Source organism: Phaenicophaeus curvirostris, chromosome 1 (assembly GCF_032191515.1).
Source record: "Phaenicophaeus curvirostris isolate KB17595 chromosome 1, BPBGC_Pcur_1.0, whole genome shotgun sequence".
NCBI classification, from domain to species: Eukaryota; Metazoa; Chordata; class Aves; order Cuculiformes; family Cuculidae; genus Phaenicophaeus; species Phaenicophaeus curvirostris.
In genome coordinates this window covers 41,337,240-41,351,032 of record NC_091392.1, presented here as the reverse complement: position 1 = coordinate 41,351,032, position 13,793 = coordinate 41,337,240, and the positions used below count along the sequence as shown (strand labels likewise).

The following is a 13,793-nucleotide window of genomic DNA, read 5'->3' as shown; positions in this document are numbered from 1 at the left end:
AGAATGAAGAGATAAGAAAAGACATGTTTAAAAGCCTTTCCGGAGAAGGATCTAGAGTCTTCAAGTGTGATATTATTATTCTGTAAATTCAGATGAACTAAAGATCCACTATTGAAATTTTCATATTAAGATACCTATGATCTCTAAGTGTCAGTCCTGTGTGCTAACCCAATACTTGTATTTAAAAACCTAGTGCTGCTCTCTACATAACTAGAAGTGCCCACACAGTTAAAAAAAAAAAAAAAAAATCAATGCTGTGAAGAACAGGACAGCTAATCCGATCACCAGGTAAAATTGCTACTGAACTACGACACCACCTAGTCATGCCTAATAAGAACCTCTATCAACTTAACTATGTTACCCTACCAACCACACATTTTTCCAGTGATGCCAGATTTAAATCAAGCCAAAATCACATGCAAAGCACTCATTAAAAGATGTGGAACTTTACTGGAACTACTGCCTCTTTATAGACAATTTTCAAAAACCTAATCCAGCTTTAAGTTGCAAAGCTACACACAAGTCTTTTGTACTACTATCTTTACAGTAATTCATGCCACAAAGTCCTTAAGCTCTTGTAGCATTTCCTGATGGAACCCTTCTGCCAGGATTTTCCTGCATCAGAGGCAGGAAGAGGTTGTATCAAATGGTCATATAGAATTCAGATATTTAAACATGCATTTACCTTCACTTTGGGTTTAGGGGCCAGAATCACCTTCTTCTTTGCCCTAAAACAGAGGAGATACAGGCACATCAGAAGAGAAAAGAAAGGCAAGTCATTTTAGTTTCAACTGTTACCTTGATTATATCCCAATAAACCAGAAGGATGAGTACTGGAGTCTAGCTTTAATAATAAAACATCTTTGAAACAGAGAATGGTTTAAAATACGGGGGAGGGGGGAAAGGGGGAGGAAGATGCAGATTTTAAATCCATTTCTTTGTAATGTATCTCTAAGTAAATTAGATGCAAAATTCACCAAGTTGTTGATACAACCTGATACATATAAGGAGAGCTATTTTTTTAATTTTCAGATTCAGAGAAACTTCAAAATATGAAGTCTTTTCAGCCTCTTATAATCTTAAGAGTTTGTCTACTTGGGAGTGCTTTGTCTACACTGATGTGACCTATAATATTTATATAATTTTACTTTACACCGATGTTTTTGACACTGAGGAATATACTTCACATTCTTATTTATATTCCAAATTTCACAAAAAGTTGCTTTCCCCCTCCCCCCAAAAAAACCCCACTGTTCTGTTGCTTATTGACTATGAAACTGTTGTCTCAAACTTCTGTTCGTTGCAAGAAGCCATTTAAGAAAACTTCCAGGTTCTTTTGCAGTGTAGGTGCACCGCACAGCACTAACTGCAGTTATGTGAGCAAGGACAGCATTTAGTATTAGTCATCATTGTCAATTTAGAAGTTAAACATTTCACACTGCCTTTTCTCATTTCTGTTCCTTCAAGAGGATCAACAGATTTATACCTTACAGGTCATTTATTCTTCTTCCCTAGGAGTATGCCTGGTTAAAAAAAACAAACCCAAATCTTACTGCAGGTGGACCATGACTCAGTTGTACTATTATGTAGAAAAAATATCTCATGTCAATGATATTTATCAAAAAAGTTGCAATTTGGGTGTTATTCAAAGTCAGAATTACTTATTTGAATTCTGTCTGAATGCAGGCAGCTACCAAGCGGGACACAGCATTGTCTGAAAATCAAGAAGGTAAAATTCCACTAAGAATCTGTGGTTACAGAGATATTTCTGAGGAAGAGAAGAGCAGGGAGAACTGCAGCCTGGGTTTAACTTAATCCTCTGCACTGCAAAATTAAGGTATAGTGCTCTGCAATACTTTGAATAAAAAGGTACTAATTCAACAGAACATCTGTTTGAGCAGTCACTTCACAACTAAGTTAAAATACAACGCTGGAAGAACAGTACAGTTACATTAAAGCATTAAAAAAAGTTAACACTAAGTGTCTTCAAACAGATCCCAAAATCTTTTCCTTTTCTCACCTCTGTCCCCTCAAAAGGCAGCAAAAACGTGGGAAAAGATACTATGAACAACCTGAAGATACTAGTAAGTTGTCAACGTTATACTCACGGAGCAGAAGTGAGGTGATTGTGAACACTTCGGCTTTCTTTAAAAAGCATCCTAAAAGGGTGGCGAGAAAAGAAACATAAGGTGATTCAGCAGCAACAATCACAGCACATGACCACCAAACATGCCACTACCCTCGAATTTTCAGAAGAACACTTTGATTTTCTGTCCCAAAAGCAACTAGTAGGTAGTTCACTTATACTGCTACCATGAAGTAGTTCCAGGCAGCCATAAACAGAAGAAAAAAAAAAAGATTTCAAGTTTAGATTCAAAAATACCTCAGTAAATGGCCAAGAAGCCAACACAGCAGAACATCACCTCCTCGGCTGGTCAGGATAAATCCATTTCACTGGTGAAACTGCACCTCAAATACTGTGTTCAATTCTGGACCCCTTGCCACAAGAAGGATGTTGAGGCTTTGGAGTGTGTCCAGAGACGAGCAACAAAGCTGGTGAAGGGGCTGCTGAAGGAAGCTGAGGAGCAGCTGAGGGAACTGGGGTTGTTTAGTCTGGAGAAGAGGAGGCTGAGGGGAGACCTTACTGATCTCTGCAACTACCTGAAAGGAGGTTGTAGAGCGGTGGGTGCTGGCCTCTTCTCCTAAGTGACAGGTGATAGAAGAAAGGGAATGGCCTCAAGCTCCGCCAGGGGAGGTTCAGACTGGATATCAGGAAAAAAAATTTTCATGGAAAGTGTAATCATGCACTGGCAGAGGCTGCCCAGGGAGATGGCAGAGTCCCCATCCCCGGAGCTGTTTAAAAGACAAGTAGATGAAGTGCTCAGGGACATAGTTTGGTGGCAGATAGGAATGGTTGAACTCAATGATCCAAGAAGTCTTTTCCAACCTGGTGATTCTATGATTTCAAATTCTTTCTCCTCAAAGCCTAATGAAATATTCTAAATATTCAACTAAGGGTTATTCTAAACTCTTCACACTATATGTACACACATTGATCATAGGTTTGTTTGTTTGTTGTGGTTGGTCTGCTGTGATGTTTGTTTGTTTGTTTAAAGCACAGTGGAAAAAAGTTAGAATTCAGTAGCCAAGATTGTTTCTAATTTTCTTCAGTATCTTGTATAAGCCATTGTGTACCATTCCTGTGACATCACTACACTGTCGACTTGAATATCCTTTTTTTACTACAGAGCAATATCCATTTTTTACTACATGGCAAGAGTCAGTACAGCAAATCTCAACACTTTACATACTTATTTCCATGTTATCAACTCCGCAGCTGACAAGTGGGAAGTGAAAACAATTCCTGACCTGTACTCTGTCCTATAGCTTCCTACCCAAATGCAGATATAAATAAGCAATCAATGAAAACTTCATCCCCTCCTTTGTTTACAGGTAAGCAAACCAGAACAAACAAGATTTTCCTACACCACTGCTGTCACACTGTGACCACATCACTAACAGCTGTCTAAACAAGAGCTTTTCACCATTAATAACACATCCTGTAGAGTTGCAATATTTATGAAAATCCAAGTATCCACAAATCTCATGTAATCTGGTAAGAAAACACTGATGTCTTCTTGCTACAGTTCCAATGCCTTACTTCTGGGATTGCACTTTCAGCTCCCTTTTCCCATTTTCTTCACTAAACTACCCTCTAGACCTGTATTACGCTGCTCCCAATCAAAGACTACCGAAGGCCTATGAAGAACACTGTGGAGCAAAAGGGTCACTCCTCATTCCAAGTTCAACGTGCCATTTTCTGACCTACCCAGCTTCTCCAGAATATTTCCCTCCCTCCCCAACTCCTTCCTAGTGCTTTGTCTAATCTTTTCCATTTCAGAATGAAAATCCAAAATGCATCCTAGGCCCCAGTAATTTGTACTGTCATCCTTAAGGGTTCAAGACAAAAGCGTAATTACTAGAGAAACAGAAGTCAAAGATATAGTACAAAGAAAGAACAGTGTAGTACATTTTCCAAAGCAAGAACATGCTCGGAAAATAATTCCTCCATTGCATAAAAACATTTAGATATAGAAGTTGATGAGAGATCAGTATGAGATTGTTTCTCTCCGATCATGATTTCACGCCAAGTGTGCTGTTTGACCTGCGCAAAGTGTATGTGCTGCAGCTAGTCCATCTGCATGATCACCTCCAAAGATGATGAAACTCTTGGAATTAAAGGAGATATACTTTGTCCTTAAACCTCTTTTTTGAACATACACACATTTAGGTTGCAGGCTTTTTTCAGCCACACATGGAATTAATATACAACCCAGTTACAAAAAAGTGGGTTACATGATTTGAAAAGGCTTTGGGATCCTTTAGGACAAAAAGTATTTCTCTAAATCCATGAATAAAACAATCTCCTGGGGCAAAGTATGGAAGTTGCACACACAGAAAATTCATGTGACAAAGGTAGTTCCATTATATACAGACAAATGTACAAGGTAAAATTTAAAGTTATGGTTGATACCTTACCTCATGCTTCTATCCTAAGGTATGAGGAAGATAAAATACAGTTAACTTTGAAAGAGCAATAAGCTTTTCCTCTGGGATGAGCCCACAAAGTCCTGGTACCTTACACATACTCGGATTAGTAAGAACTCCTTCTTAAATATATGACCATTTTCAACATTAAAGGGCTAAGTTTTTCCCCCCCTGTTTACAAAGCTCCTCCTCTCAAGGCCACATATAAAGGTAAAAAAATTATAAGCCTTCAGCATGATAATCCCTACCCTAACACCCCAACAAGATGAGCATCCAGCACATGAAAAACACATACTGTATTAAGAGTTACCACCGTCAGACTCCAGGAAATACTTGCATTTCCTCCTTCCACACAACCATCTGCCTGCAAACTACAATACATCACTTCCTAAACAGAAACCAGGGAAGCACCTCCCTGTAAATACAGCACAATCTGTAAAACTTTAGGGTACCAAAACTGCCCAGTTCATAAATGAAGTCTTGCTGGTCAACAGAAAATTATGATTAGGCAGCTCTTGGGGTCTGCTTGGTTTGTTGGTGGTTTTTGTTTGATTTTTAGGGCTTTTTTTGGGGAAAGGCTGTTTTGTTTGGTTGGTTTGAGTTTGTTTGCTTTTTGTCTTTTTATTTTGTTGATATCAGTTTTATAGATAGTTTAAAAGCTTATGGAAGTTTTCAACACGCTTATCTTACTGAACGGAGAGAGACATACACGTTACATGGCTTTGGAATACAAAGTTTTAACATGTTTCACTTCTATGTATTCTTGGATGACCTCACACTCACTCCACTATCATCAGTGATCTCTATATCTGTTCTTAAGATAAAGACGGATTCCTCGTCTCATCATCTTCAATAAAATCTTCATAAGAGATAACATCTCGCTTGTCACCATACTTACTGTACAAAACCAGATCCTTAAAAAGAAACAAGCCAGCTGCACACCAAGAATCATAAAACCTCATTTGTTCCCTTTCATTACTCTGTCACAAACAGCTTATTATTATCAAATATCTTCTCCACTGACTTACAGGTTGATGCAGGTTTGACTAATCTACAATCAAAATATTATCGAAGAAATTGATTAGTATTGTTGTATCATTCAGCTTTTACAGTCAGGTCCAGATTTGATAGGAAACTGTCTTTCGCTTCTATTCTTCCACTTCAGCATCTGAAAACTTTGTTCAATTTGTATCTCTCAATGATTACTACTGCTCTTCCCTCCCGTCCCCTGCCCCATTTTATGTATTTTTTTTCCTTCCTAAGTCAGTCAAAGTGTAAGTTTTCATTAAGAAACTGGTGTATTTTTAACTGCAGCACCACAGAACATCCCAATTGTAAATTGGAAATAAAGAGCAGAAACCTTTGTGTTCTGTGAACTCTGGTGTTGAAATTCCAGCTTATAGTTCTAGTCTCCATCACACTGCACTATCAGACTGCTCACAACGTACAGGCAAAATTGCTTTCCACATCACTATCACTTACTGCATCACAGAAAGAACTTTCCAAGCAGTTACCTCCCACCTTGTACTTCCCCCTTGAATGAAGCATCACACACTGTTATGAACGTCAGTAAATTCAGTCTCCAGCAGATGACAAAAGCAAGTAGTTCTCCAAGGAAAAAAGCGGGGTTTAACTCTCAGGCTTGCAAACAAGACAGAATAAATTTCTGAAAAACCTTCACTATTCTAAAATATTCCAGTCACTGACATATTCTGAAGTTTTAACCAATATTAATAGTACCTGGATGAGTCAAATGTCTAAGGGTCAAGACATCGTTAACAGCAAAATTAATAGATAAATAAAGCAGATATCTTACCTCGCCTGCATCCAGCCTTTAGGCCAAAGTGGTTTCACTTCTGTTTCCATAAAGGCTTTGAGGTAATCTTCAGCAGACTGACTTCTATTTGGCTCTAGCTCATAGCATCCCAGCTTGATCTTTACAAGATTACACAACAGAGACCTGCAGAACCACACATAATAAATATATTGAAAGAAACAATCCTTTCAAAGACTCAGCAGAAAAAGGCCGAGAAATGGAAGCACTGATGCTACACAGCTGCTGTCCGTTGCCAGATATAGGAAGAGCTCAGTTCCAACTGTATTTTTTGGAAGTCTGCCACTGTGCAAGTTTGCTACTACAACTGGTATGAATCTGTCACTTCTCCACCATTCCAAACATACTGGAATATTCTTTATTTCATCTTTACTATAATTTTGTAATTGGTTTTATATTTTCTTTGTGGTTTTCTCATAGCTGAAACATCTACTCTCACTTTCTCAGTGACCTCTATCCTGGAGAATGCCTGAAAGCAAGTGAAATCCATTCTATACCAAGCATTTCTTCCTGACAGGGATGATGTCTTTTACAGTGATTAAAAACATAAAAATGCACACAATTAAGCAACGCTGGCCTCTCAGAGCCTCTTGAATGAAAAAACAAAACAAACCAAACCAACAGATTTAAATACTTCTTTAAGTATGGCTCCAGCACAGTCCAAGTTACACTGTATATATTCCATGAAGCTTGCTTTCCTATTGTCTGAACATACTTAAAAGACTCATCCCGAGAAGTCCACCAGCCCCTTTAAATAATAAGTATACATGTAGTAAAATTAGCTTAGATCTTGCATGGGAAATTACCAATTTAGAAGGATCTGCCTGCTTGAAAGCCTATCTACATTTCATAAATAACAGTAATCTTCAGTTTTCAGTGAAATCTATTCCAGGAAACAAAACAGGGAGAACTCATCATTTCAGTCAAGAATCTGTGCTGCTCTAGAGAGATAACAGAATTTGTGTTCAGAGGGGATGGGAAGGGTTAAGATTCATGTATTCTGGATGCTGGCTTGCCCAAGGACTGGGAGGCTTGCCAAACCAACATCAGCAATTTTGATGGTCTGCCCTGTTGTGGCAGAAATCTTCACCACTCACTGGGTGATAGCGCTTTGTGACCTATTCCTAGAGTAGTGGGAAGCAGGTCTAATTCTGCTTACACTCTGTTCTTTGCTTAAAGAAGCTTTAAGTCCTACAACCAGACCAATAAAACTCTCACGTATTTGGATAAAGCAGATACACAAGCAGCGAGAAAGGAGTTGGACATAAGATAATCTTGCATTTCAAGTTAAAGAAAAGCAGTCCAGCTTGCCTACTTAGCCCCAATATCTCCAGAACTTCTGAGGTCTAATTCTGAGAACAATTATTTATTAAACAGTAATCATTAACAACATCCCCTTGGAGATCCCTTTATGAAGTCAGTGAAAATTCTTGGTGGAAATGGTAGTTTTGTCTCACCTCACTGTGTCATCCCAATGGAACTTCTTCCTCGGTCCCACAATCCTCTTTCCAGGTTTCTCATCATCATCTTCCTCTGATCCATTTTTCTCTCGTTCATCTTCTGCTTGCAACCTACAATTACAACAATGTTTTCTTCATAGTTATACAACACAGACAAAATGTTTCCTTTAGAAATAAGTGCTGGTTTAGATGTTAGGATTAAAAAATAGAAGGATCTGTCTTCAGATTCTTATTATATTCTCCATTCCTGAAAGGGTCAACATCTTCCTCTCCCTGCTGCTCCATGGACCTCAGAGACAAGTGAAAAAGAGACACGATATGAACGCTACCAAGGACAACGGCTATAAGCTTCATTTAGTGCCTCTACTGGGAAATGGCACGATGCTTATCAAGCTATTAATGCTTCTCCAAGTCTCAAAATTAGTTAACCGAGGGAAACAATTACAAGGAACAACAAAATATTTCAAGAACCTGAACATACCATCATCCTCCACTAATCCAGCATTTTGATAATCTCCAATATCCTTCTCAGAGTTTGTAATTTCTTTCTCTCAAGACCTACTTCACTCAGTTTATGAAACTTCTTTCTACAATCAGGTGATAACATCACCTATTCAAAATTAAGTGCTTCATATAATTCAATACTTAGACACCTGTAAACTGGAGCCAAGTACTTTGCTGAGCTCAGGGAATGAACAACATGGAGACAGACTTCCAGTTGGGCTCAACAACGGGCACGTAAAGACTCCAGAAATACCTACTTGGCATTTTTGGCTTGATTGCGGGCCTGACAGTCCTCTTGATACTTGCATAACTGTTCAGGCATGACGTTACTGACAGCCAGTTTCAGTTTTTGCAGTGGTTCTCTCAAGCGGTCATCCTGTGACAAGAGAAACACGAGAGCAGTCCTATTTGATGCAATCTAAACAGTGTTTCAGATAGTTTCACAGAAATTATTTCCCACTCCCTCCTCAGGCAATATTGCCAGTACTAATTATTGAATGCAACAGCAATTCCCTATATGGCAATTGAATCCTGTTAGGTGAAACACCATTACAGAAGCACATGTACTTGAAATTTCTCATACAACTCCTGTAAATCTTTTGACGAGGAATAATGAAAGATAGTCAAAACGAAACATATCAAGAATATCCCAAAACATTATGGCAAGATCTCATTAAATAATGTTTTTTTAATCAAATTAGGGAAGAGAAGAAAACCTGAGGGAAAAAAGCACCTTGACTGGCAAGCATCTCAACACTGGCAAATAAGTATCCAACAACCAAGCCTCCAAAAACTCTGTGGTATAAAAACATCCTAGGTGATGAACTATATATGCATAAGATTATCTGAGTTTCAGATTATTATACATAACTTATGTACCTCAAATGTAAGGAGTACGTATTTAGAACTGTCTCCAAATATTAAGAATTTCAAATATTAAAGTAATAAAATATATGCTTCCCCACATGTTCTAAATTATCTTTCTACACCTTCTGATGTTATATTCTTAATCATAACTGCTTATTGAGAAGAACTAGAATACTGTGTCTTACTGCTTAGAAATACCATATGAATCTGTTTGTCTCCTTAGCAGATCCTGAGGTTTCTGCATTCATTATCCTCAGATCCTCTCTGTAAGTTGTAGTCCTGGATACTGTCTAAACAATTGGGTCATGATACTTCAGTTCACAGATAAATTTTATTCAATAGGAAAACATATTCTTTAAGAGAAAAAGCAGGTGGAAATGACAAAGTATTTGTAAGACCTACCCACACAGGCAAAATAACACAAACAGTACAAGCTGGGTCATTTATTATCCATCTAGCCTTTTGTTTTTCTTGACACGAAAGTGAATGCAACAGTGGGTTTTTTTAGCCTGTCATAACCATGACTATTGCAGCTTTCTAGTTCTGCTACTTTTATGTGTACCCTGTACCCAGCTTTCAAGATGAATGCATTCATTGTCAAATAGATGGTCTGAAATACTTAAAACTATTTGTTCCTAGAGTAGTGACAACAGTAGGTACACAGAAAAAAAAGCATTTAAGCTGATCTAGCAACTGATTGAAGTCTTTTGCTTTATCCGAAGACTGGCTGTTGCTCTCCTCTCCTGCACTCTGTCCTCACCACTATTAAACAGTTGACTCCTGCTGGAGCTAATCTCCCCATCATTACCTGGACATTGAGGTGTAACTTCTTCAGACGCTTTATCAGTGTGTCCTTATTGCATGGCACAAAAGCCTCAAGGTGAGAATATACTCCGTTGCGGATGGCAGGATTTATCTCCTGTAACTGTAGCTCAATGCTGACAAACAAACAAGAGACAGTCAACCAGTAAGGCACTTGATCAAGATGGCAACTGAACAAAAAACTTAAGGAAGTTTATCATACATAACATATTCTAGCTACGCAGACCAAGAACAGTGGGACATTTTCAGATAACCTTTTCTTTAGAAAAGAAGGAAGTCTTAATGGCAAGAAATCATTCATATACATACTTTAACAATGTTGAACACAATCAAATTTCACTTACTCCCACGCTGCACATCAATCTTGATATGATTTTGATTGCTACCACCTTCTAGAGATTACTTTTTTTTTTCCTTCGAATACGAACACAGAACCTTCTATACTAAACATTTAGTTGAAGGATTACAGAGTAAAAAGAGCTGGCATTTTTCCCTTAAGAAAGCTGAAGGTGTTATGAAAGTGGGGGACAGGAAGAAATAATGGCAGTTTTGTTGAATTTTATACAAGAAGCTGAGGACACAGGGCACTACAAAACACTTTACACTGGATAAAGACAGACAGTCACGACAGGAATTGCATTCATATATAAATCTCTTTAGCCAATAACTACCTTAGACTGATCTACCTTCATTGACTTTTAAGGGCTTTGTTGGAACAACCTCAATAATATTTCCTCTTCTGTACTTTTCCTCTCACCCCCTTTCCAAAAAGGGAAGGTTGTACAGATAAGCACTTACTCCAGCAGAATATTATTCATGTCTTGTGTGAAAAACTTCTTCCTGCCTTCTTCATCAAACATCTTGGCAGCCTGAAAATACAGCAATAGAGTATTCAGAAGTTCATAGAGCATTTTATCAAATAAAAGTTTGTATCTTTAAAAATGTGATACAGCTGTAAAAGTATTTTCCAGAGAGCAGTATTACTTGGGGAAAAAACCCAGTAAGCAAAAACAAACTACACTCGTCTGTTTAGAAAAAGAGGGGAGGATTGTTCTTATTATACTCAAATAAAAATGCCTTGCTCCAGGGCAAACAATAATTCCATTTAGAATAGACGTGCCTGGATCACTCATGTCAACACATTCATCTTTTCAATAACCATTAGAAGAAAATGGTAGAGATGTTCCATTATCACTACCAGCAATGTTCCACTACCATTGCTTGCTTTAAAAAGAGCAGCATTTCTTGACAAGTCAAGCAGGCAAGAGCATCAATACATTTCTACTCTAAATGCATAAAAGGCTTCTTTTCTGCTTCCGTTACATGCTTCGCCCAGACAAGACTTCCCAGCCTTCTTAGATCCACCTCAATCCTTGACTGCAATTTCTGCAAAGGGATTATGTATGCTAGAGGAATACCTGCATCCATCTTCCCTGGTGCTGTCAAGTATTCTCACGATCTTTACACTATATCTCTTTAATAACTTTGCCTGGTCTCTTCCTGATTTTCTTCAGGGTTGGAGGAGGAGAGCATGGGGAAAAAACAGCCTTATTCCCACATATACTTCCTTTTATTAGAAGTTCCTACTGATCTCGCAGGATTTCCTATGCAGAATGTCTGTATCTTTGTTCTTATCACCTAAATTCTTATTGTGATGATAGCTTATAGGAGGAAGCCAATTCCTTGCACTGCTCTACAAAAAACAGTAAGATCTTCTCTCTGGGGTCCATCAACTCTGCAGATTTACAGTAGTCAAGGAAAAAAACTCCGACTTTTAGAGGCTTACTGTCATCTTATTTTCTGGCACTGTGACCAGACAGTGAATATCTAAAGTACTTGGAAAAGGATATGCATGAAGCAAAGTAGGCAGGTGGTATCATTATAGTCACTAACAAACATTAGAGGCAGTCAACATGCTACAGGCTGAATATTCAAATAAACTGAAAATCTCTATTTCTGCCGTAAAAGGTAATCAGTAACTTCTTACATTATAGCTAAAAAATACAAACAAATGCAAGTGTTACCTTGGTAAAATTCCTTTATTACTATGAAATATTTTCTATTCTTGCTCTTTGCAACTGACCCATTTAAGTTTGAAAAAAACCCCTATTTTCAGCAATAGTGAACTCTACACTGAACAGGAAAACAGGAGCCTGATACTTTACCAGAAACAATAAGATAGTCCACTGCATGAATGCTTTACCGCTTCAGCCATGAACACTAATACCAGAGTGCTTTAAGCTCCTGCAGGGACTGCAGTCTGCTCACTACTTTGTGTCATGAACTCAGCTGCTGCGAGGTGGCACTATCTGTGTAAAAACACCAAAGTATTTGTCCTGCTAAAAAATTAGAAAGGCCATAGATGTTTACAAGCGATACCATACCACAAAGAGAAGTTTGAAAATCTTAAATCTAGTATCTTTAAGCAAAATTAACACTAGGGCTATTAATACTTTCTGGTTTACAGAAAGGGGAAGGAAAGATAGGTTCAGACATTTTGGTCCCAGGTTGACTTGCTGGCTTTTGAAGACAGCAATATCGGCAGATTCAAAAACTGCACTGCTGTCACTGAGCTGTGGGTTGGTTGTTTTTTCTTTTCCCCCGAGATTATCTTGACAGTTACCTTCACAGGGGAAAAACGCCATTTTATGACTTTCCTGCTTGCCTACAATATTATCTTCTGCCCTGGTAGTTCAGAATTGCCTACTCGGGAACTAAAAAACATTGATCTACAAAAGGAAGCTGGGAATTATTTTGGTATTTAGTCAGTGGATTTTAAAATATATATATGTGTGTGTGTGTATATATATATATTTTAAATCTAGATATATCATACTGCATTCACAGAACACAGGCTTTTTCCAACAGTTTCATAAACTTCTTGGTTTTCTTTGCACTGAAAAGCACTAAAGCTTTGATCCTGGTAATTATTTCACAAGACCCATTTTTCTTTCCTGCTTTTCAGATGATTTTTCCCCCACTAATAATTTGTCAGTTGACTGCACTTTGCAGAAGGTAAGGAAGCCGCAATATAAGTTAACACGCAGTCTAATTTTTCCTCAAGTGTACGGTTAAACCTGCTCAGCCAAACTTCCAGAAGACAGGGGAGTTCGATTTTCCAAGGGACACTTTCTTTCTTTCTTCTTTCTCTTCCTTTCTTCTTTCTCTTTCTTTCAAGAGCTCTCCTCCAGCTGGGTGGGGCTTGTTCCACAGTGAAGCAGCCCGAATTTGGGACAGGATACTAACACTGCCTGACTTCTGGCCTAATCTAGTTCTGCAGTTTTCCTAGATGCTTATTGTAGAATATTCAAGTTAATTTTGCAATGAATCAGAGACATAATAAATCACCTCTCTCATTTTCGTAAACACAAACCCCTTGGCTGTATTTAGCTTGGTACACTTAAAAATAACTAAGAATGCTAGAAGACATATACATCATACAAGATAAGATAAACATCATGTTTATCATTAGTCTTATCTGTAGTAAAGCAAGCTCTGCTACATCTAAAGAAACAGCAACTTGAACTGCTTTTTCAAAACTTACTCGGAGTAAGGAAAAGATACACTTTGTTCTGAGTAAGGAAAAGCTTTAGTATCAGAATCTGGACAACAAAGCAACAAATTTATTTTCAACTTCAGATAACATCCACAACTGGAATAAGGAGCAAGTAATACCTTTATAGCTCTGATCCCTTTCAATAAGCTACAGGGATGTTCATAACCTATGGATTTAATACTTTCCATTAATTTTTTTGACA

The 13,793-nt window shown here is 37.9% G+C and overlaps 1 protein-coding gene across 1 annotated transcript in view; it reads right to left on the bottom strand.

Annotated features, from left to right (window-relative positions):
• UBN2 (ubinuclein 2) overlaps positions 1-13,793 on the bottom strand; it is a 56,888-nt gene that overhangs the window by 15,872 nt on the left and 27,223 nt on the right. Inside the window, exons 8-14 of the mRNA XM_069849746.1 lie at positions 10,834-10,904; positions 10,022-10,151; positions 8,604-8,722; positions 7,840-7,953; positions 6,365-6,508; positions 2,109-2,159; positions 686-728 (exon numbers count right to left, since the gene is read on the bottom strand). Coding sequence (XP_069705847.1) covers positions 686-728; positions 2,109-2,159; positions 6,365-6,508; positions 7,840-7,953; positions 8,604-8,722; positions 10,022-10,151; positions 10,834-10,904 — 672 coding nt within the window. The remainder of the gene's footprint in view (positions 1-685; positions 729-2,108; positions 2,160-6,364; positions 6,509-7,839; positions 7,954-8,603; positions 8,723-10,021; positions 10,152-10,833; positions 10,905-13,793) is intronic.